This window comes from Amblyomma mixtum, chromosome 1 (genome assembly GCF_055824585.1).
Source record: "Amblyomma mixtum isolate Tamu chromosome 1, ASM5582458v1, whole genome shotgun sequence".
Classification (NCBI taxonomy): Eukaryota; Metazoa; Arthropoda; class Arachnida; order Ixodida; family Ixodidae; genus Amblyomma; species Amblyomma mixtum.
In genome coordinates, this window is record NC_143012.1 from 306,123,067 (window position 1) to 306,146,720 (window position 23,654).

At 46.1% G+C, this 23,654-nt stretch overlaps 1 protein-coding gene across 1 annotated transcript; it reads right to left on the reverse strand.

Moving 5' to 3' along the window:
• On the reverse strand, positions 1-23,314 carry LOC149372308 (glutamine synthetase-like). Its single transcript, XM_089566760.1, has 6 exons — positions 22,639-23,314; positions 15,623-15,790; positions 12,280-12,429; positions 10,448-10,575; positions 1,403-1,605; positions 1-539 (listed from the first exon to the last, which is right to left on the reverse strand). The coding sequence occupies exons 1-6, from the start codon at positions 22,790-22,792 to the stop codon at positions 248-250; spliced, it is 1,095 nt and encodes a 364-aa protein (XP_089422886.1). The 5' UTR covers positions 22,793-23,314; the 3' UTR covers positions 1-247.
• Between the last annotated feature and the right edge of the window lie 340 nt (positions 23,315-23,654).

Consider the following 23,654-nt stretch of genomic DNA (forward strand, 5'->3'; position numbering starts at 1 on the left):
TACACATCCTCCCTAATTTAAATTGCTGGGGAAACCCCTGATGGCTATGGTTTCGTTGGCTTGCAAGCGCGCGATCACTCCTGCGTCGTTTAAAGATGTGTGAACATGGCTCGGTCCATTCCGGTCCTGATCAGCTGACGCCGGCTCCAGTCCATTCGCAACGCCGCCACAAGTCTCAGAGTGAAGCATAGCGTAGCTGTCCGGCAGTGAACCAGAATCGTCCACGTGATCGTGCGTCACGTTTCAACTAGCCGAGGCAGACGGTCTTGACGATGGCCTCTGTGGCCTGGTACGGCTCGACGTTGGCTCCGGGTCTCCGGTCCTCGAGGTACCCGCCACAGGAGTCCCCCACGAGACGCGGGATGCGCACACTGGCCTCTCGCGAGCAGGTGTCGGTGACGAGGAAGCCCTCGGTGGGCGTCGCCAGCATGTTGGCCATCAGGCGACGCCGGTTGGCAGCGCCGCCTTTGCGCGGGTCGTAGACCTTCATGTGCTCGTCCGCGTTCGCCTCGAGCTTCTTCAGCGCAGCCTTGATGTGCCTGCGAGGAGAAGGTCATTTCTAGCGACAGTCTGCTGTGACGATGCCGCGGTGGCTCAGTGTATGGCTGGGGCTTTCGGGGGCTGAGCCCGAGTTTGCGAGTTGGAAACCAGCTGCGGCCACCGCATTTCGATAGGGGCAAATTGCAAAAATCGCCGTGTGCTGAAATTCTGCTGTAGAACATAAGGTTGACGAAACCAATCATCAGGTGGCTCCAATCCTCAGGGCGTGTCTCGCAATATGCGGTTGTGCATTGTCCTCTGAGGATCGATCTATTAACCATCAACAGTCGCCTCCTTGGTCGCAGAAAGGCCAAGGCACATTGCGTAGATTGCGTTGTTGAGCAGCTTTGCACATCGAAGCGAGTAGTTGAGGCCGTAACGTTATTCCGTGTTCAACGTGTAAAGACGGCAAAGATAGCAACAGAAGGTACATTGACGACCGACCTCCTGATTCTCAATAATGAACCGTAGTTCTAGTCAACGCTGGATTTGCTTCCTCGTAAACATCTGCACCATCCTTTTAGCTGGACCATATTCTATTTTCGTGTGGCATTTTGGTAAGTTTGCTAACAGTGTGAAAATCTGAGAGGCAGAGAGAAGGAGGGAACCGGGTGCAGTAGTGGTAAGTTGCAACTGTCATGATCACTTACACCGTCGTCCCTCATTGCTATTCATATCGTGCCGTTAATGAACTGCCCAGGTAAAGGAAAACGCATGGAACAACACAAGCCACGGCTGTAGCCGGCGCTATCATCCAAACATGCGACATCCGCTGCGCAATGCACACAATGCGCAGGAGCCTCGTTCCGAAAATGATAGAAAAATGAAAGAAAAAAAAAAGCAAAGTGGAACTGTCGCTCACTGGAGTCCACCATGCTTGCGCATGTCCCTGGTGCTGAAGTTGATGTGCCCGCCGGAGCCGCAGAGCGCGTCGCTTTCGAAGGGCTTCGGGTCGAACGTGACGACCACGTCGAACTCCTCAGCCACGCGCTGCAGGATGTAGCGGGAGATCCACAGGTGGTCACCCGCGTCCACGCCCTCCAGCGGTCCCACCTGGTATTCCCACTGCGAGGCAAAGGTGCAGCAGTATAGTACTATACTTCCTCGTTTAAAACCGGGTAGCGTGCATTCAAATGCAATGAATTCAACTCTGCGTTAAGTGATGAACGAGATCGCACAAGGTCGGCAGGAAGCCCTCAGATTTCGCCGCCAGCCCACACACCATTCTTTTCTAGCACGTGACCACGCCGAAGTATAGGAGACAGCGCTGTATGCGGTACATCCAGCACTATTGTCCAAGGGCCAAGGACTGAGTTTCATAGCCGTACTTAGTCCGGTAGCGGGGGGAGGGGGGGGGGGGGGGGGATGCCGCATTAGTTGTTTTTTTTTTTTACTTCTATTCCATAAAGAAAATAAAGAGTGGGTATGGCAGCTCTGAAACGATGTAGATTCGCAGGCATGGAACTCTGCTTTCTATCACCAGGTATTGCGCGCGTTTTAGGTGGTGGCAATATGTCGACCCTTATGCGTTTCCTGCTTTCATAGAGAGTCATTGTATTAAGTCTGAGTAATAGCAGCGCCGTAAATTTCTCAGACACCTCCCGCTTTAAAACGAATGGCATTTTATTGATTCGCGCAGAGCAGCTGCGTCAGAGGAGCAAAGCTGTTGTCTATCTGGCGCAGACGCCTTAGCAATCGATGGTATGACGGAGCACAGGCAGGCCGCACATAAATCAGTCTCACTAGAACTTACCATAGCTGCTTCGAAACGCAAGAATGCGCGCCTTGACGAGCAACTGCGAACTTTGCAACAAGTGTTGCAGTGTCGGCAGAGCATGATTCCGTTCTCTCAAAGGCACAGCTCACAGCTTCCGATTAAGCAGCACATCGTGGCGTAAATTGAGAGGAATTTTATGGAGACGGGTAAGACCACAATTAAGAGAACTAATTGCAGTCGCTTTGTGATTCTGTGCTCCGAGAGCAACGCACTTTGATGCGGGGAGTATATGCTGTGCAGGAAGAAGCTCCTGTGACTGGCTGTGCCCCATCCTGATGCAAGTGTGTACCCCCCAAAATGTTCGTGCACGTGTTGGGGGAGAACCTAGTTTCTAGACAGCAACCTAGATAGAAGTTCGAAGTCAAAAATTAGAAAAAAAAGTGATATATGCAAATTTGATTTATTTGACTTATTGGGGTTGAATGTCCCAAAGCGACTCAGGCTATGAGAGACGCCGTAGTGAAGGGCTGCGGAAATTTCGACCACCCGGGGTTCCTTAACGTGCACTGACATCGCACAGTACAGGGGCCTCTAGAATTTCGCCTCCATCGAAACTGGACCGCCGCCGCCGGGATCGAACCCGCGTCTTTCGGGTCAGCAGCCGAGCACCATAACCACTGAGCCACCGCGGCGGGTCTGATATATGCAAATATCGGAACTGTCCCAGCATATCAGATACCTGCTACTGCAGCTAGCAGTCCTAAAATGGCGATTGATGGACTGGCGGTTGATGGACCGACAGTTGCGAATAAACTGACGCAAACACACACAGAAGTTGCAACAGAAGCTGCGACAAACGTGAAATCTGATTCTATTGCATTCCAGTCTTAGATTTCTCTCACCTTTTTTTTTTTTTTTAGCACAGCACGCAAAACATTTACTGGTGCGTCTTACGTTCTAGATTGCATTTCGGGATGGTTTTGACTGGAAAGCTTCGTTTAAAAAACTGCCAGAGGAGCCGGGAAGCGAAACCTCACATTTGCGTACTCTACCGTTGAGAGATCGCAATTACGCCTCTGCAGCATGGCACTTCGGAAGCCTTAACTTCCTTCCACAAGAAGTGAGCCACTTTATGCATAGTTTAAAAAAAAAGCGTACCTTCGGCGGTACTCGAACTCGCGGAGTCCCCGGTTTAGGAGGTCAATGCCTTATCCTTTAGGCCGTGAGCTTGGCTTTCTTTTGGAACATGAACAATTGTTTAGGTATAATGATATATACAATCCAGGCGTCTATCTTTTTTCTTTTAAGCATGGTATTTAATTCTGTTTTGTTCCTTTTAAACTTGGTATTTAGTACAGTCAAATAATGTTCTATGCACATGAACCTTTTACATTTCGTAAGAAAACAGCATCAAAGTCATCTTGAAACAAAACACGCCCGAGCAATAGACCACATGACGCTAGAAGTCAGGGAAGGCTGATTGTCCTGGCGCCAAGAGAAAGTGCCACTCCAGGTTAAATTCTGCTTGGTCATACACATCCTTAAGATAAATAATTATTGGCTGAAATGGGATTTTGCCGAAACAACAGATTCACAATGCCAGTCTCTCATGCGAGTTTTCCATAGGCTGAGTAGTCCAGGAGCAAGGAACATGTCTAGGGGTACATTGACACATTGCGTAACAACAGGTTCACGTACAGTTTGAGGGGTGAAATTTATTCGACTACTTAACGTTCGCTGCAGGACACCCCAAAGCAGTATTACGTCTTTAAAACTAAGGTAGCAATGCTAAATTGTTTCAGGAATATCACAGAAACTGCAATTTACCGATGACACAAAAATGCTCTTTTTTCTGAATCCAGTCCACAGGCAAAGTCTAGGTTTGTAGCTTATAGAAGAAAGTCTTTGTGCATGGTGGAAGAGGCATTTTATGTGCCCTTGAAAGCACGTTATGCTCAGGCAGACCAACCAATTTACCAATTTATTGGGTTTGATGTGTCTCGGAAGAACATGAAATGCGAAAGAATCTATCGGACATAAAGAAGAATTAAACCAAGGAACACCTACGTTGACATGATCGTAAACGTAATTACGTCTCATAATTTAACAGAAAAGTTGCAAACACTGTGAAAGCGCTGTATATATAACAATTTTTTTCTGGCCAGGAACATGTTACGGGCCGTCGCTCTGCCAAAAATCTGGAATCCATAGGGGACAAAAGTCTGCGCGTACTGCTATAGAATCGGCATGCGGTCTTTCCAGTAATACGCACTATACTTACGGGCTCTTAATGACACACCGAAATGTTTTGGTGGTGCACGAGTCCATGCAACACCAGCATATTCTGGAGGTGCAGATCCCTAACCGCAGTCTACTACTGTTAGAATGATTGACCCGGGCTCTTAAAAATGAACCAAACTCCTCCTTTAAATGAATAAAGTCATCGATGGTTGGCTTGTTAGCGCGCAAAAATGCGAGATCATCTGCATAAGCTAATACCTTAATTTTGTTTTCGAAAATGCGAAGACCACAAACGGCACGACTATCATTTCATACAGCCGCCGCGGTGGCTCAGTGGTTACGGCGCTCGGCTGCTGACCCGAAAGACGCGGGTTCGATCCCGGCCGCGGCGGTGGAATTTCTTTGGAGGAGAAATTCTAGAGGCCCGTGTACTGTGCGATGTAAGTGCACGTTAAAGAACCCCAGGTGGTCGAAATTTCCGGAGCCTTTCACTACGGCGTCTCTCATAGCCTGAGTCGCTTTGGGACGTTAAACCCCATAAACCAAACCAAACCAAACCATCATTTCATACAGAGGGCAAAACACATCATCACACTTGCTCAGCGGCGGTGGCGGAAGCAACAGCGGCACAGAGTAACTGCAAATCCTTCACTTTGCAGGTTGGTGTGCTTTCACTTATTGAAGTCATAAGAAACCTTCTGCCAAACGCCGCCGCCGCTTGAGTCTGTGCTGTTGCTGTAGTTGTTTTCTACTGTGCCGCATGCTTTTCCATCGCGAGTGCTATTGGTGATCCTGTTTGTGATATATGCCTGGTTTGTAATCAGCCACTTCCAGCAGAGGGCTCGTCCCTTACCTGCTCAGAATGCCGATACGGTTACCACTTAGGCGCTTGTTCTAATACGACGAAAGCTGCCTACAAAGCAATGACAGATATCGATAAAAAAAGTTGGAAGTGTCAAACATGTGTAGTTTCAGCTGCTCGAGGCTCAAACATTGTAACAAAGGTACAGAAGGAGCAGTCTCTGACAGAAAGGATGCTAATGGAAATCAACAAAAAGCTCTGTGAACTACCGGAAATCAAACAGAAGTTAGATATCCTTTTCCAGGTAAAAGAGACAGTGGAAAGTATGGAAAAGTCTGTTCAGCATCTTTCAGATCAGTATGATGAAGTGCTGGCCAAAATGCAGCTTCAGTCCACTGAGATTGTCACTTTATCGAAAAGGGTTGAAAAGATTGAGGCACAGATTCAGTCAGAGAACACTAACACCGAAGTCTGCGAACTACGACAGCAAATAAACAGTCTGGAACAGTACAGCAGGCGGAATAACTTGGAAGTACATGGACTTGCGCAAACCAAAAATGAAAACTTGTTCCAAAAAATCAATGCTATAGCCCAGGACCTAGAGCTTCCTCAGTTGACTGAGCACGACGTTGAAGGCCTTCATAGACTGCCCGCTAAACGTGGCAAAACCCCGGCAGTTCTGGTTCGCGTTTCCTCACGTGTAATGAAGGACCAATGGATGGCAAAGAAGCAAAGTATGCGGGAAGCTGAATCCACAGTGTACTTTCTTGACAATTTAACAGCGCAGAACAAAAAGCTCATGTGGATGATGAGGACAAGGGCCACAGAAAAGCAGTACGAATATGCTTGGCACAGTAATGGAAAGCTTTTTGTACGCAAGTGCCAGGGTGAAACGGCAATACGGATCGCGTGTGTTGCTGACCTGGAAAATATCATCTGAGCAGGCACCGCCTCTACTTCGCCTTACTGATCAGTTTTTTTCATTATTTTTTTTTTTTTGATGGCATCACAAACACAGCCTCTTTACTACAATGCTTTATCTTTTAACTCTGCGGTGCGCAGTTGTCTTGTTCACGAAAATGACAGGATGTCAGTCTTTCATGTGAATATTAGAAGTCTAAAAAATAAGCACTTTGAAATGCAATCAGCTTTGGATTCCCTGAATCACAGATTTGATATACTAGCGTACACCGAAACATGGTTCACAAATCAAAATGATGTTATCTTCTTTCGTGGCTACAAGTTTGAAGGCGTGTTCAGAGAAAACCGTAGAGGAGGTGGCGTCGCATTGTATGTTAAAGAAAACCTTGACTATGAAGTTTTATCAGATTTTTCTCTTGTCGATACCCACTACGAATCGGTTGCTATAAAATGTCATGGAACACTGATCGCTTGCATTTATCGGCCCCCATCTAGTGAAAGTACCGAATTTATCAAGTTTGTGCGTGATCTTCTTGAATATGCTTGTATCGTAAATATCCCTGTTGTTTTGGTTGGAGACTTTAACATTGATCTTTTGACAAACAGCTCCCCGCGACGTCTTTTTTGTGAAACCATTGATGCATTTCTCTGCACCAATGTTATTCAGTCACCAACAAGAATAACCTTAGAGAGGGACTCATTATTAGATTTATGTGTTACAAATCATGAGTTATCAAGAGTGCTATCAGGTGTGCTTACATTTGATTTGAGCGACCATCTGCCTATATTCTGTTTTTTTCCTCGGGCGATAAAAAAAAAGGAAGCAAGTACCAACTCCCCAGATAGTATATCGCAGTTTCAAACAAGAAAACTTAGCTAGGTTTAGATCCATGATGGAAAGCACTGCCTGGAGCGAAGTTTACAATGAGTTAAATCCTAGTATAGCGTACAATATCTTTCTTCAGTTAGTAAAAAGCAAATATGATACCGCATTTCCTTTGACAGTGGGAAAAACTCACAAAAAGTCTCGAAATCCGTGGGTTACGAGAGAGTTATATCGACGAATTCAAACCCGTGACAGGCTTTTTGACAAATTCATCCAATCAAAAGATCCAGTCATACTTAAGGAATACAAAAAACTTAGAAATAAGTTAGGCTCTGATATTAAAAAAGCTAAGAAACAGTATTATCAGAATAAATTTTCAGCAGTCTCCAATTGCCCTAAGAAAATATGGGATTGTTTGAGCGACCTCATGGGAAGGGCGACAACCCATATTCCCAGCACATTAACATTCAATGGTGTTGAATACAGTGGCGCTGCTTTGGCAGACAAGTTTAATGCTCATTTCCTATCCTCTGGCGAATCATCTCAGAAGCAGGATAGAAATCATGAAATTGCTCAGTATATTGCCTCTCCAATTGGTAGTTCCATATTCTTGAATCCTTGCAGCGAACATGAAGTATTCACATTTCTTAGAAGCCTAGACAAATCCACTGCGGCAGGCGCAGATGAAATTAAGGCCGAGCCTATTATTGCTGTTGCCGATCTAATTAGCTTGCCCTTGCAGCATATATGTAACAACGCGTTAGTTCAAGGTATTTTTCCAGATGGTATGAAAATTGCCAGAGTGGTTGTTTTACACAAAGGTGGCCCTTATGACAATATAAACAACTACAGACCTATATCTGTACTCCCTTTGTTTTCTAAACTGCTGGAATATTTGATCAAAATCAGACTGTGTAAGTTCTTTGACGACAGACAAATTTTTGTTAACGAACAGTTCGGATTTCGTGAGAAGAAGTCAACAGAAATGGCATTGCTTAGTATAAAGGAAAAAATATTTTCTAATATGGATGACAAACAATTTACAGTTGGACTTTTTTTAGATTTCAGGAAGGCATTTGATTCAGTTAAACATGATATTTTATTTTATAAGCTACCTTTTTACGGCATTCGAGGAGTTGCCTTAAATCGGATCCGTACTTATCTTTCCGGTCGCGTTCAATATACATGTTTGAATGGTCATCAATCACAACCTGGTCAATTAATATACGGTGTCCCACAAGGGTCTATTTTGGGTTCAGTATTTTTCATTCTTTATATCAACGATATAATAGCCATCCCTCGAACTCCCACAATAATTTTATATGCAGATGATACCAGTGTATTTTTTTCTGGCATGCATCTTAGTAATATTCAGGCTGAGGCAAATGCATGGTTACAAGAATTGTCTTTATGGTTGAATATAAATAAACTAGAGTTAAATGTTAATAAAACAAAGCTTATTGTATTTAAGGCACGTAACAAGCCTGATAACAGTGAAATTAATCTTACATTCAAAAATAGCGTAATTGAGCGTGTTTCTTCCTACAAATTTTTAGGCATAATCTTTGAAGAACACTTGAGTTGGACCCTGCATATTAATAAGATTCATGCCAGCATATCAAGGTCATTATGTGTATTATATAAACTTCGAGACCTTGTTCCGAAATGGCTGAAGTGGCAGTTATATTATACCCTAATTCAATCACATCTTCATTATTGTTTACTTGTTTGGGGATCTACAACGAAAACTAACCTCACGAGGCTGATAACATTACAGAAAAAAGCAATACGATATGTCGAAAACCTTGCATACAATGATCATACAGGTTTGTACTTCACTAAGCATTCTATTCTAAAAATCAATGAATTATTTGAGTTGAAACTGCTTTCTTATGTGTTTAACGATTTCAAACATCATCCCACTAAATATGTTCAATTAAACTCTAGTAGTGACGCGCCTTATAAATTAAGGCACGTCAGTTACAGAGTACCATTTGTAAGGACTAACTATGGAACCGAAATGCTTTCATATTTAATTCCCAGTCTTCTAAATAAACATACACAGGCCATAGAAACTATTCAGAAATCTGTTTCCCAAAAGTCATTCAATAGAAATGCTAAAGCTTACCTCCTTTCTCGCCCGAATGATTAAAATTCTTGATGTCCCTGTTTTTCCGTCAACTCTTTGAATTCTCGTGTTTTTCTTGTTGTGATGTGTCTTGTAAATATTTACTTTAATTATGTCATTGCAAAAGTATGCACCTTCCTCCTACTTTTACCTTGTATAATTATGTGTTGTTTTTTCTAATGAGAGTGTATGAAGTTCTTGCTTCTTTTGCCGCTTGTCGTGAGCATTGTGTCGGGTGCTTGGGCCCCGTCAGGCAGAGTGCGTCTGCCTTTTGCCCCTGCATCCGAGACCTTGTTGTCTAAATAAAGATCTATCTATCTATCTATCTATCTATCAGCCTGACTACGCCCACTGCAGGGCAAAGGCCTCTCCCATGTCCCTCCAATTAACCTTCTCCTTTGCCAGTTGCGACCACCGTATGCCCGTAAACTTGTTAATCTCATCCGTCCACCTAACTTTCTGACGCCCCCTGCTACGCTTGGCTTCTCTTGGAATCCACTCCGTCACCCTTAAGGACCACCGATTATTTTGCCTTCGCATTACATATGTCCTGCCGAAGCCCATTTCTTGAGGGCTTGGGCAAAACACGGCGGGTATAAAGAGCAACTTTGCTTTAGAGGGAACAGAATAGACACAGGTTTGCGAAAGACAACCGCAAACAATCAAGGGTGCGGAACAGTTATTATAACAAAGACTTATTTCATTGGGGACAGCTGGGCCCACGTACACATTCTCTAACAAAGAGTAAAGAAATGAATGGCACACATGGTAAAGTGCCTTTGCAAGGTCGATGTGAAGATTAGATTGTATTGATCGGCCCCTCAAGCCACACATCTGGCTAGGTCCCATTGCACCAGACAACGCAAACTGCAGCCGATGCTATAAAAGTTGTGCAAAAATATTGCCTACCTTGGAGGGCGCAATAGGTGTGTAGTGGTGCGCAGATGGGAGTTTTCTTCACCATCGCTCTTTGGAATGAAAACTCGTTCACGAAAAGTCACGAGGGCTCATAGCGAAACTTACTGCGGAAGTTGCTTCCTCAGAGTTAATGAGCGCGAAAGCCTCGCCGGATTTATCTTCGCTGCTGTTGCAGTTTAATAAAACGACCCAGATCTCACGTCCCCTTCCAAGGCAAAGCAGTGATAGAGACAGCTCTACAGTAAACATTTTAAGCTAGGTATTAGAAATATTCAGCAGCTCATCAAGAGGCTACAAAGGAAGAGTAGAGCGCGATGTGTGCTTAGAAAAACGCGATGTTCCAATTCGCCTCACCTGGGACAGTACGACTTCCGAGTTGGTGCCGCTGATTTTGACCCCCGCGTAGGCGCAAGCCTTGAGGTGCGCGTCCGAGATTTGCCTGCCAACGACGTTCTCTGTGCCCACGCCATTGTAATAGGGCCCTGCAAGTAAGACGAGGGTCAGCTGTTTGTCTGCCCATTCCACTACAAGCCGTTGCTAAGTTCACGAGGTAAAGCAACTGTGGGAGGACAGGATCACAAGGAAGAATTTCTCGGGCCAGAACGACAAGCAGATGCAATTCGCTTTAACGACGGGCACGGATCGGCTGTCAAAGAAGCCACAGGAAATGGCGGTTAGCTAAGCATTACAGAACAAGCTGCTCCGTCTAATACAGAAAAGAAAAACACTGGGCCGCTCTGCATTGTTGGGCACTGGCAGCGGTGGCTAACTTCTGACAATCATATTCCAGTACAAAGCGACAGAGTGCTCAAGAATACATCCTTGAAATTTCTTGCCCACAGAACAAAAATTTCGCAATTTCAAACTTTATAATAAACCGAAGAAATGCACCCAGGCTGTCGTAACTGTTATATTCATAAAGCTGAACTTGGCTTGATAACCTGAAGCGCCGATGGCCCAATGTTTCGGCTGTTTAAAAATTGAGCGCGCAGCGTCTATTTCTATTGTTATTGTCTTTATCGTTAATATATCACCCTGGCTGCGTACCACGGGTGTTCCCACGGAGACTTTCGGTAGCATTTTAAAGTACACTTTTAAAGTTAAAAAGAAACAGCTTCTTCGCCATAGTATTGCTATCAGTGGCTGGTGTCAGAAAGCAGGTGAGACGTGCTAATTAGTAAACTCGTTACCTAAACTCTAACAGTTAAATTTTCATAGTAACGCGCCTAATTGTAACCAGAGTTGTCTAGCTGGTCATTAGCAACAGCCCTACAAGTTTTTAGATTTTTCAAAAACGCATTTTTCCTCGGATCTGCTCCTCAAAGAATCCGCCTTTTTAGAAACGTGGCGCCCTCTGGGGAGCGCCGAAAATTCTTCTGCTACTGGTTGAAAACGAACGTGGGAGACGCAGGTGCGATCCGGTTCCTCGAGAAGCCAGCTGCGCCTGCGAAGTAGCAAGTGTGTGCTTGACAGCTGCCGCCCCCTGTCGCATGTGTATGTCACTAACAAGAACTGCGCATGCACAGTAGGAGCTTATGGTTTTGTTTTCAACCAGTGGAGCTGGAGGAGAAGAGGCGCGCATGCGCAAAGCGGCCGTGTGAAAAGGGCGGATTGCGGCTCTCGCGGAGTCTTAAACCGAAACCATACGACAAGTGTTCGTGGATGTGGCTGCATGCACTCTTTGGTCGCTCAGTTTCGGTTTATACATCGCAAGAGCCAGAAATCCACGAATATTGGGAACGCTGCGCAGAATCGCGTTTCTGAAAATCTAAAAATCGATATTGCTATTACTAATGTATCCAGGTACAAATGACTATTATTCAGCCAGCTTACTAATTATCCTGCTTCACCTGCTTTTGACGTCTGCTGTGACGCCGTTACTATCCAAAACTGCATCTCGAAATATTACTGAACGTCGTCGCTGTAAGGTCCCTGCAATATGCAAAGGAAACAACCAGCTTGCGGGAGAAGACAATGTTTTAGCTCATTTCTCTACTAATTAGTTGAAAATGACTTTTGGTTATTATACATCAACAGGAAAGCGGTTAGGAAACAAAAATGCGCTTGGCAGACATAATTATGGATTAATCACTAAGTGCACTCGGATGCCCAAATTTGGTTTCTTTTCATACTGGAGGGACCTTCACGTGTTGTAAGTACGCTTTCTCGGTACACGTATTACGTACCCAGTGGCCTGATGGTGTGCCCATCCTTGGGCCATCCGAGAGGCAGTCCATCCTTGTCCCGGAGCACGTACTCCTGCTCGATTCCGAACCACGGTTCCTGGCCCTTAGCCTTCCTCATCACCTCAACGCAAGAGTGCCGAGTGTTCGTTTCTGCAATGAGTAATCATAGCTGGCGGTTGGGCGACGGTACGAGCAAACAGTCGTCTACTCTGGAAAGCGCTCCGGACATCGACAAAACAAATTAACGTCAATGCACTTTATACAAGCCAACGGTTTTTCTTCTTTTTTTTTTTATCAGAGCGCAAGTAGTGCTGCTAAATGACACCCGCAGGCCGAAGCACATGTTCGTAATCATAACGGAAACAAAGAAAAATAAAGAAAAAGAAGAGAAAAAGATTGGAAAATGTGTTGCGCATTTAAGAACTCTTGAAACGCAAGCATCGTGCAGTCATGGCAACAAGCTGCTCTCATTTCGCATGTCAGTCGAATCGACAAGTCGTTAAGCATAACGTCAGCAACCGCTCACGAAAGTTTCTACCTGATATTTATAGCCAAGAGAAGACTGAAAACACTGCAAGATATCATCATCTAGCTGTGTTGCTGGACATAGGGCGTTTTATTCATGTCACTTGCAGGAGCACACTCATTTCGCGCGTAGGCGATAATCCTTACTCGAGTCACGGGAGTGAATAGCCACTGCACTAACTACAAAAACAGGGTGGTCCTGAGGAGCAGTAGCTCAAGAGCCGCCGTAGTGGCCTACAAAACTTTCAATTGGCCGGAGGAGGGTGTACCCGCTGTGCTCGTTTCCCGCCCTTCGAGTGGCGGGAAACCGCTACTCGAAGGGTTCGAGTTCGATTCCGTAACGACGTGGGTTCGGCGGTGGCGTCAGAGGCCACATATCGAGGCGCACCTAACGCGAAAACATTAGACCACTGATATCTCCGGATGCGAAAAACGGTAGGCGTAGCAAACAGCTTTAGCACGGCGATGACGTAATAACATAGATATACATAGGTCATGTTATATTGCACTAAAACAACGGCACGTAAGAGAAGAACACAAGCACAGGACGAGCGCTAACTATCGACTGATTTATTCAGGGGTCGAGCCCCTAAATATAGAAAAAACCCGCGCATGTGCGCAAGATACATTCACGACATGCCATGAAACACGTGTACACTCATCATACCCTAAAAGACAGAGCTCAAAAATGCCAATTCCTTATTGTACAAGCCTACTGACGCATCACTTACACAACTGCTATCGTTCTTTATCAGAAACGCTTTCAAAATTTCGCGTGCAGTGACACTACTTCCTCTGCCAAGAACCTGTCTCATGGAGACATGCTAGACATTTGCAATCTCTGCAATACTCAGACAAATTTGTCCTGCTATCCTTATCTCCTAAATGCTGTTTTGGCACAATATAACATGGCTTACGTAGGCGATCACCAACTAGCCCGACAACAGCTCTTGTTAAATAACACAGATGTACAGCGGATCAGCGGGTGCCTGCTGCGCACGTATAGTAGGTGCGCGCAGTTGCTGGCCGCGCATCTGCCACAGCGCGTTACGTTACGGTGTGTTAGTATGTCCAATAGCGAGGTCTTCTACTGCACACGTTCCCTGTGGCACCCTTGAGACAAGTAATTTTATGGACTAATTTCACGACAGGCTTCAATGCATACTTCCCTCGCTGTCACTGCACTGTTTCATACGGTAAGCATCGTACCGTTTTCGTCCCGCTTGGTCTTTGCAGTCTGCCGAGTGGCTAAAGGAGGCGGGTTAAACGAGTTTAACGTCACAGCCGGAAAAGTAAACTAGCATATGAACGTGAAGGCACAAAACTACAATGGACCACCGGTCCCTCTCAAGGGCTTAAAAACATCGCGATGTTAACGAGGCGTGTCACATTATGATCAAATCTGCACTCACTATTTTCTGACCGGCGTCAGACGCTGTGTCTGCGAGTGAATGAACCGGGACCAAAATATTCCGCGCAATTTATTCTCCCGCAGTAGCTCGAGGAAATGCAACTACACAGCGCTCCTGCTCTGCTGACCCGGAGACGAGCAACGCCATTCGATGGGCGGCACCAGTCTTCCGAAGCGAGTTGATCTTTCCAGAAGTCGAGTGACGCAACCCTTCGCCGTCCGCGGCCTCTGATAGAGCAGCAGCTTGCGTGCCCGAGCAGCCGACGCATACGCGGAGGCCTTCATTGCTTATGCAGGAAAAAAAAAAAAAAACACTCGCACACAGCCGCAACGCCATTTAGAGACTGTACTTTCATATATTTTTCGCGTGCCTCAACGTCCTTGCCGAGGCTGATTGCAAAGCCTTCTGAGCACACGCGGCTGCGCAATGTGTCCACGTGCTCCCAGAGTGCGCTGGAAAGCGGATGCGGCCCTAGCTCGTCCGTTCTATTTGCTTTGCGGAAAAGGCTAATGTTTTCATGTTGAAAAGCCGAACAGTAGCAAGAGTTGCATGCACTGGCTGCGAGTGGTAGGTGTTTTCTGGCAAGCCTGCTGCTGAAGCTGTGTACACAGAAAGGGTGAACGCTTTGTTAATGTTTACAAAAACCTGCACGTTGGTGGCCGTCTAAGCTAAGTTACATGCAGTGTAATGGTACGGGAAATACCTGCAGAGGTGAGTGACGTGGTAAAATCCACCTCGAATTGCCGACGAAGTTTATGCCTTATCCTGCAATGCGAAACTGGCCAACAATGGCGACAAAAAGGAAAGGAAGCAAAGAGCATTAAAGGCACTAATTAACAAGTGCTGCAGTGGACAAAGTAAAAAAGGTTTCATTAATAAAAAAACAACAGTGCTAAAAATTTGTTCATTTCTCTTGATGATCGTCATTATGTGTAGCCATAGCACTGTGAGGGTTTAACGTCCAACGCATCTGACTGCCGACGTTCTCTCTTCCTGCAGCCTTTCGTTTAAGAATGGAACTTTGTACTACACAGAACAAAATTTTTGACTGCGTTTTGGCTACAGTACTGCCTTTCTCATTAAAAGACAAATTGTCGTTTAACGTCATTAATCACATGTCCTCTTGTAGAAACGTTGCCAAGCTCCCTGAGGCGCCCACCTTCCTTGTTCACTTTGTGTTTTCAAGAAACCGGACATGTCCTCTGTCCACCAAGGTTTCAGTAAGCGCACATAAAGTCGCAGTTCCGAACTATTTCTCCTGAACGAACAGGGCAGCTACCACGAAACTAAACTATTCAGACACGCCTTGTAGGCGGCTACAGGTCGGCAGACACGTCGGAGATGGAATAGATAGTTACTACTCCTTTACTGTTTGCAAACCCCGGAGGCATCTAGCCTTCGCTTACCGTGAGGCGTCCCGTCATGCTGCAATATCTGGCAGAGGACCAGCTTGTTCCTTCCCTTCAGAAACGGGTCACGGAACAAGGCGACGGGTTCCATGTACATCTCAGACTTGGCGCCGGCGTCCGTCCATTGGTACGTGCCGAGGGCGCAGAAAGTCCAACGGGGGCAGTCTGCAGTGAACAGCGGGGAGGACTTTACATCACGTAACCAGCAGCCACGAACACGTAGGACATCACTTCTACTGAGCTAATCACCGCTGACCTTCCTGTACCCCTCCTTTCCGTTGTGGTAACGCCTCGCCAGACCTTCGTGGGTAGCGTTTTCGCGATTACGGTTAACTGTGAACAAAGAGAACCTACAGAACTACAAAGTGCAGCTCAAAGAAATTTTGCACACTTAACGAAATATGCACTTCCCACAAATATGACAAAAAAGCATGTGTTTTGTAGATTTGATGGTAAGATATTGAGCCTCTAGTAAGAATCACTTTAGTCATTTCTGTCATATATGGTGTTTTTCTTGGAGTGCCGATTCTAAAAAACTATCCATTTGCGCTTCTTTCCTGTCGTCTCTATCTTTTTCCTGTGTACGTCTTTTTAGCGCACACCCTATCAAACAAATACTGCTCGGCGTTTTCTGAGACGAACATTTCGTCTTAGTCAAATGTTTAGGGGAATCCCCCAAGGTGGAGTAGATTTGTAATACGGGAGTAATTACTCATTGACATCCACCCAAGTGCAGCTCTACGGCTGCAAAGGAAAGCTATACAGCTTTCTGTATTTTTCACGAAAACCCAGGCAAGCTTTTGTTTTGTGTGTATGTGCGTACGTGTGCGTGCATGCGCCGGAAAACAGCAGTTTAAATGTCGTCAATCAAAAGCAGGAAAATTACTGACAAAGTCATTCCGCATTCAGACGCAATGAAGAGAGACAGCTGCCATCACTCCGATCCTCCACTTGTCAGATCCGCAATCTTGCGCTCTTTATATCCCGCACGCCATATGCGCGCTGCTGTTCCAACGGCATTGCGTTCATCATCTAGTTGCATCACAGCTTGTGCGCAGGTACGGGTTGCTTGGTTTGTATATGGCGTTTAACGTTCCAGAGCGACTCGTGCTATGAGGGACGTCGTAGAGGAGGACTCTAGTTAATTTCGACCGCCTGGGGTTCTTTAACGTGCACTGACATCGCACAGTACACGAGCCTGTAGCATTTCGCCTCCACCGAATTGCGACTGCCGCGGCCGGAATCGAACTCGCGTCTCTCGGGTCAGCAGCCGAGCGCCATAACCACTGAGCCACCACGGCGGCTTTGTGCGCAGGTGTTTCCTAATGGAGTCTTATAACGCTTACATTCACTAATATACCATTCGACAAACTTGACTTTGCCGCCTTCGGTTAAATTTATTCGCTTGCTAATTTTTAGTTTGTACAAAGATAAGTAATGAGATGATAGTTGAGATGTAGAAGGCGCCTGTTATGATGTAATAAAAACTGGTATGGCGCAAGAAACGGGGACACAGAAGGCACACAAAACACAGGACTGACGCCAACTCAGACTTTGTAGTAAGTCTTATGTTAGCGCAGGTCATGTTTTACTTTCCTTGAAATCCACTCCGGTACCCTCTATAATGTGGCATCGATTATTCGTTCTTCTCATTACACTCCGATTCCTTTGTTTTGGTTTCGGCTAGTAGACCAATATACTTTGAGTTCGCAGTCTAATATGCGCTGCCCACTTTTCGTGTCTCAGTGTTACCCCTTACCGTGTTTCGCTCCATTGCTCTCTGCGCTGTCTGTAGTTTAACTGCAAGCTTTATTCCGCAAATTTCGGTTCAGTGTCCGAGTAGTGGCCGGATACAACTATTATATACCCCTTATTAGAGATGTAGACACGTATTGCTAAAACGAAGAAGGGACTTAGAGACGATAGATGAAGGGCAAAGCGCCAACTTTCAACCGACGGTTTATTGCATGTAAAATAATGAAAAGGAAAATAAAACGCCATAGACATACGCAGATAATGATGCTAGCACTTGGACTCTGTGCCAGGAATCCCATTTATTTATTTTGATAACGCTACAGACGCTCCACTGACGCGCTCAGTACCGTCCTCGCAATCTCAGACTCTTCCACGGTTTCTCTCTTTAGCTGGTCGCTGTGATTGTACAGAATCACTGTCCTGGTATAAAGTTGATTGCAAGGTGGCTTACAGCCGCCGCGGTGGCTCAGTGGTTACGGCGCTCGGTTGCTGACCCGAAAGAAGCGGGTTCGATCTCGGCCGTGGCGGTCGAATTTAGATGGAGGTGAAATTCTAGAGGTCCGTGTATTGTGCGATGTCGGTGCTCGTTGAAGAACCAGAAGTGGTCGAAATTTCCGGAGCCCTTCACTAAGGCGTCCCTCATAGCCTGAGTCTCTTTGGGACGTTAAACCCTATAAACCAAACAAAACTAAACCAAACCAGTCACATGTCTTGCAGTGTGCCGCCGATGCCGTCTGTACTAAGTCTATACACTGCGCACTTTGTTCTTGCCTTCCTTTCGGCGCACGTTTTTACACTGTCGGTTTGGTCAACGTAGAACTTTCCACATGATCGTGGAATTGTGTGCACTACAGCTTGCCGACAAGGGACGCTTTATAGACTTCCTTATGTTTGATGGTACAGTGAACGAAGAGGGCGGAACCTGCGCGAGAACCCCTCTTATGCTATACATGTGTATGGCATCAACACTGCCAGAACCGAGGTCGTCTTTAAGCTATTAAGCAGTCAGACAATGTCCTGGCTATTTCCTCCTCATGGTCCCAGTCTTCGGCCACTTCTTGGCCTACAGACAGATGCATTCCCTTGCAACTACCAAAACCTCACTGCCTATCGTAAACTGTTCGTCCCATCTCGGACTGTTACAGGACCATATTGGTACATATGAAACAATATTGGTATCTTCGGGTGGGCGCACTGCCTCTGCGCCGGTGTGCAGGAGGTGACGTACGCGTTGCCAGAAAGCTCGGTGTGATTCTTTTTATTTAAGTATGCTGTAAGCCCTAATTAGGCTCCTACGATGGCGGAAACTAAGAGGAAAGTTTCTACAAAGAATAGCATGTCTGGTTTAACATACAAGAACGGAGAACGTGCGCACTGCCACCGGATATGCAATTGTCACCAACATGTCACCACAACTGCGCAGTTGTCAACGGACATGAGCACTGCGACACATTTCATTCGTCGCATCAAAGACTGGGAAGGAAAACCATGAAGTGGCACAACGAAGTGAACGCGTGTTAATCGATAGGCATTAAAAAAAATTAACGCGGCATAATTGAAGGCATCGTAGCAACTTTTTGGACATTTTGTTATTTAAAAAAAATGACTACATTTTTCAGAAAAATTTCGTGAGGCAAGCTATTCCATAGTTCAATGGCTAAAGGGAAAAATGCGTCTCATCTATAGCTAGAATCAGCCCGAAGCACTTTCGTGATAAACAGCATGCTTGAGTATAGGACACGTGCCAGACGCCTCTTATGCGCACGCAGCTTGAGCTCAAGTTGGACGACAAATATTGGCACAGTTTCATCAGCCCTCTTTATCAAGGCAAATGGGTCGCAGTGCATATGCAATCGACTTCGGATCGTCGACCGATGAGTGCGCGGGTTCGGCATAGATAAACTAATCACAAATGACGTTATAGTCAGAGTAGCTTTGACCCTTTGACACGCCATTTCTTTGTTTCCGCCTAAATAGTATATCCCTCCTAGTAGTTCCTCCTAAATAGTATATTCAGAGCCTCAGAAAGAAAATTGTTAGTTTTCCCGCGCAAAACACTAGCGGTCGACTTTTTGCAGTGATGTCCAAATTTTGGTACAAAGTGTCGTAATTGATGAAAATAGCAACATCGAAATGCCTAGATTTTTCAAGTAAACATCCGAAGGATATTTCGAAGGTGCACATTACGCTTTACATTGCTACTAAAAAAAAAATCGTATTACTACTGCTGGCGAAAATTGTAAGAACAAAAATATCTGATGGCGTGCTACATTGCTCACTATTTCGCGAATTATTCGACGCATTCACTACCACGGAATAAAAACCCGGCTTATTTGCGATATGGAGAACACGAAATTCACCTGAAAGAAAGAAATTACTGCTACGTTCAGCTCACCCAGAAGAAGCTGAGAGTTTGCTTCGTAAACAGTTGTGTACATAACGTGTCAAAGGGCTAAATACGCCAGTTTGTTGTCGAAGCTTGGCTTCAGTCATATGGCAGAGCGATATTCCGCTGCATCGTCTGCTCGCGCGCGTTGCATGATGGGATCGCTCTGCGCTCTGTCATGGGTCTCCACGGTGGCACACTCTCGTTCCGTGCTCACCCCAGACGAACGAGCATGCGCAGAGACTACTGCGAATAAGGCAGACACAGGCGCTAGACATCAACTGACTTTATTCCCGAGAAACACCACGAATTTTATGGGTGACAATCAGGTGCAAAAAGAATCAACAATCAAATCGCATGCGTGACGGCACTTCCCGATACAGGAACTTCAATTCTCCAGTAGAAAGATAAGCATCTGGTTGCTCACACACGATATCCTTTCCATGTGAATGAGAAAGGCTTCCAATATCCCCCGCTCTTTCTGGTCTGCATTTACATATATCACAAGTGTCTCCTCAAAAAAAGGGGGTACAAGTTTTTTCATTATGTTTACATCGTTTGCAGTGCGCCGCCAAGTGTACAAGGCCTGATATAGCAGCTGCCAGATTCTTGTGCTCCATGAGGCGAACGTTGATACAGCGGTCAGTTTCGCCGATGTATCATTCTCCGCAAGACAGCGGAATCCGGTAGACTACATTGGTCCTGCAGGCCAAAAACGGCTTCCCATGCTTGATGGGGCATGGTAATTTTCCGTTGCAGTCATCATTAACAACTCTGCAAAGTTTCCCGAGTTTGTTGGGTGCAGTAAGCACTACCCTGATATTGCATACCTTTCATGGCCACCTTCTTAAGGCGGTGCGTAAGTTGGTGAACATAGGGCAGTGCCACGCATCTAGCCCGTTCGTGAGCTTGTCGCCCAGTCGTCGACTTATGGTCCCCAGCTTTTATCTTGTATATCAGGCTCTCGACGACCGATGCCCCCAGTTCCATGGGAAAACCTGCCTTAGTCAAGCGACCCGCCTGCTTTTGTACGCCCTCAAGCATTTTGTGCGAGCAAGACTTTTCTAGAGCTGCAAGAAGGAATGTCTTAGCAGTGCCTCTTTTAACCAGTTTGGAGTGGGCCGAATCAAAATTCCTTTTTTTTTGGACCTTGGCTGGTACATGTGGCAAACATGTGATTCACCAAAGAAAAAAAGACCGTCAAGAAACTGTAGGCTACTCTTATCTTCATGTTCGTGGGTGAAATTCAGAACTCGGACACAGTACTTCAAAATATCTAGAGTATGGTGGATTAGATCCTCATTTATGTGGTCTTCACGTTTTGCTGTGTCTGTGTGTTTCGCGACTGTGTCCTGTCCCTGCGCACTGTTTTAAGTTGAACAAGAAAATCGTCTACATATCTAAAAATCCTTAAAATCTTGTCATTGAGGCGCGCTTCAATGCGTTTGTCCAAACTCGCTAAAAACAATTCACTAAGCAACGGGGCGATGCACGAGCCTATGCAGACGCCCTCGCGCTGAACAAATTCCCCGCCCTCAAAATTAACAAAGGTACTAGAGAGATAAAATTCTAAAAGCGATAAAAAATTTGGGCAGTCGTGTGTGAGCAAACGAAATGTTTATCTTTCTACTAAAGAACTGAAGTTCCTGTATCGGGAAGCGCCGTCACGCATGCGATTTGATTGTTGATTTTTTTTCCCCTGATTGTCACCTATAAATTCGTGGTATTTTTCGGGAATAAAGTCAGTTGATGTCTAGCGCCTGTGTTGTCTTCTTCTACCCTGTCGTCCCTGTTTTTTAGCGCTACTACTATGTCCTCTCTACTGCTTGTGCCATCAGTCGAAGAAATTGTATGTTGATATAATTAAATAATATATTAAAGGAATAATTTTGGCACTTCCTCATAATTTTCTTCCTAATTTTGGTTATCTCGCTCACTCCGGGGCCCGCATAGCTGCTTTCAAAACGGCTGGACAGAACTGCTATTGCCATCTACTACAGCAGAGTTTTATCACAGTGGAGACGTATCAACCTAGACGTATACCAGATTAACGTATGATGCTGCGCACCCGCATTTGTACGGCGTGTTGCAAGGTGGGATGCGCAACTTCTACTGTGCTTGCTGCGCAAACATGCGTTAGCTAATAGGTCTCCGTCATGCTATTAAAAGCGTTGGATGCACTTTTCAAGCTTCACTAAATGGGAAAATACGTTATAGGCAATCCGCAGCGCTCGGGCGGTGCTGCACTTGTTCCACTACGCTAATGAAAACTGTTGCTGACAGCCCCTCGGGTTGAGACAAATGCCAGACCACATTACAAACGATGAAAGGCGCGCGCCTGTCTGGTGGCGTTCTTCGTCAAAGTGACCCAGTTAGCTGACGCACGCAACGTGTGCCCGAAAGCGCGTGCTTATAGGAATAAGCGGTGAGAGGCAGTGATGCGAAAGCGTTTCGTGCGCTACTGAAAACTGATTCCAGGCTTTCGCTATAGATTGTGGATTACGGCGCTGCGATTGGTACAGGAGAAATTTCACTGCAGATTTTATATACCTCTCGTTCAAAAAAAGCCTGTCAAAAAAAGTTAGTATAGCCGCTCTGGTAAGAACCGTGCGTGTTTCTGCTCCGGTTTTCTCGTTGGCCTAGTAACCACGGGTCGAACTTGCTCATTTCCGCTAGAAGCTCTTTATAAATTATTCAAACTCTTTTGCTCGCGTTTGACCAGCCGCCACGCCAGCAAAACCGAATAAAATAAAGGTAGGGGGGGGGGGGGGGGGGGGGGGAAGACGCAACTCTGATACTGCCAGTGAAGTGAGCGCTGCGGAGCAGAACGTTTCCTTTCGTACCGAGAGCATGACCTCAAGTTCGACCTTACCTTCGGGTACTTTCGGCTCGAAGTCAAAGGTCCTGGTCTTAGCACGCACGTTCTCCAATGTCCCGTCGATGAATACGTAAGTGCAGAAGACCATGTCGTCCGGCTGCTCAAGTTCCAGGTACTTCCTCAAGATCTCGGGCTTCGGAGTTGCCATGGTCGCCGCCCGTATAGTTGCGATAGCGCCCCGAATCAGGTCTCGCGTGTCTCTGGCAGGAAGAGTGGATCCGAAGCGAGCGAGCGCCACTGCAGGCTCAAGGAAGTGTGCGCGAGAGTGCGCGATAGAGAGGGAGGAAACGCGCTAAACGGAGCGACTGATGCACTGAGAGGGGAACAGATATCTGAGGGAGAGGAGACAAAGGGAGAGGAGTCACGTCGCCGCTGCAGAATGGAGCCGACGCAGGCGCGGCCTTCAGGGCCGTCTAGCGTAGTCTAGCGTGCTCCTAGACTGCTGCCGCGCCCCGCTCGCGCGCGCTTGTGCCATTCGCCTTCGGTCGTCCTTAACCCACGCATCATGTTACGCGGGCTGGAGGACGTGTTGCAGCAACTTGTCCGGACGAATATACGAGGTGCCTGCTGCTGTCTGTCACACAACACAGAACATCGCGTTGACTGAGGAAACTAAACCTAGCTGAACAGGACAACAAACAAAGGCATGACAGACCATGCCGACGTGTCTTGCATTAGAAGCGTATGTTCTCAGACGGAAGGCACTACATATCCTGTCTTGCTTTCGTTATAAGCATGTATGATTGCAGGTCAAGGTCTTCGTAACTAGCAGGGTGGTGTGTGTCTAAAGGAAATTGAAACTGAAAAAGAGCGTCTTTGCCTTTCTTGCTCCCCAAGCGGTATTCGAAACAGCTGGACCAGTGAAAGATAATGTTTCGTGTGTAAAACTATGGCTGCCTTCAGCCTTGCTACACTCCAATCAGAAAGGAGTAAACTGCCCTCTATCGCATTCCCTTTTATAGAAGGGCGTACTCTGGAAGACGGCTTACTCCCTATTTTGCTCCCATGTA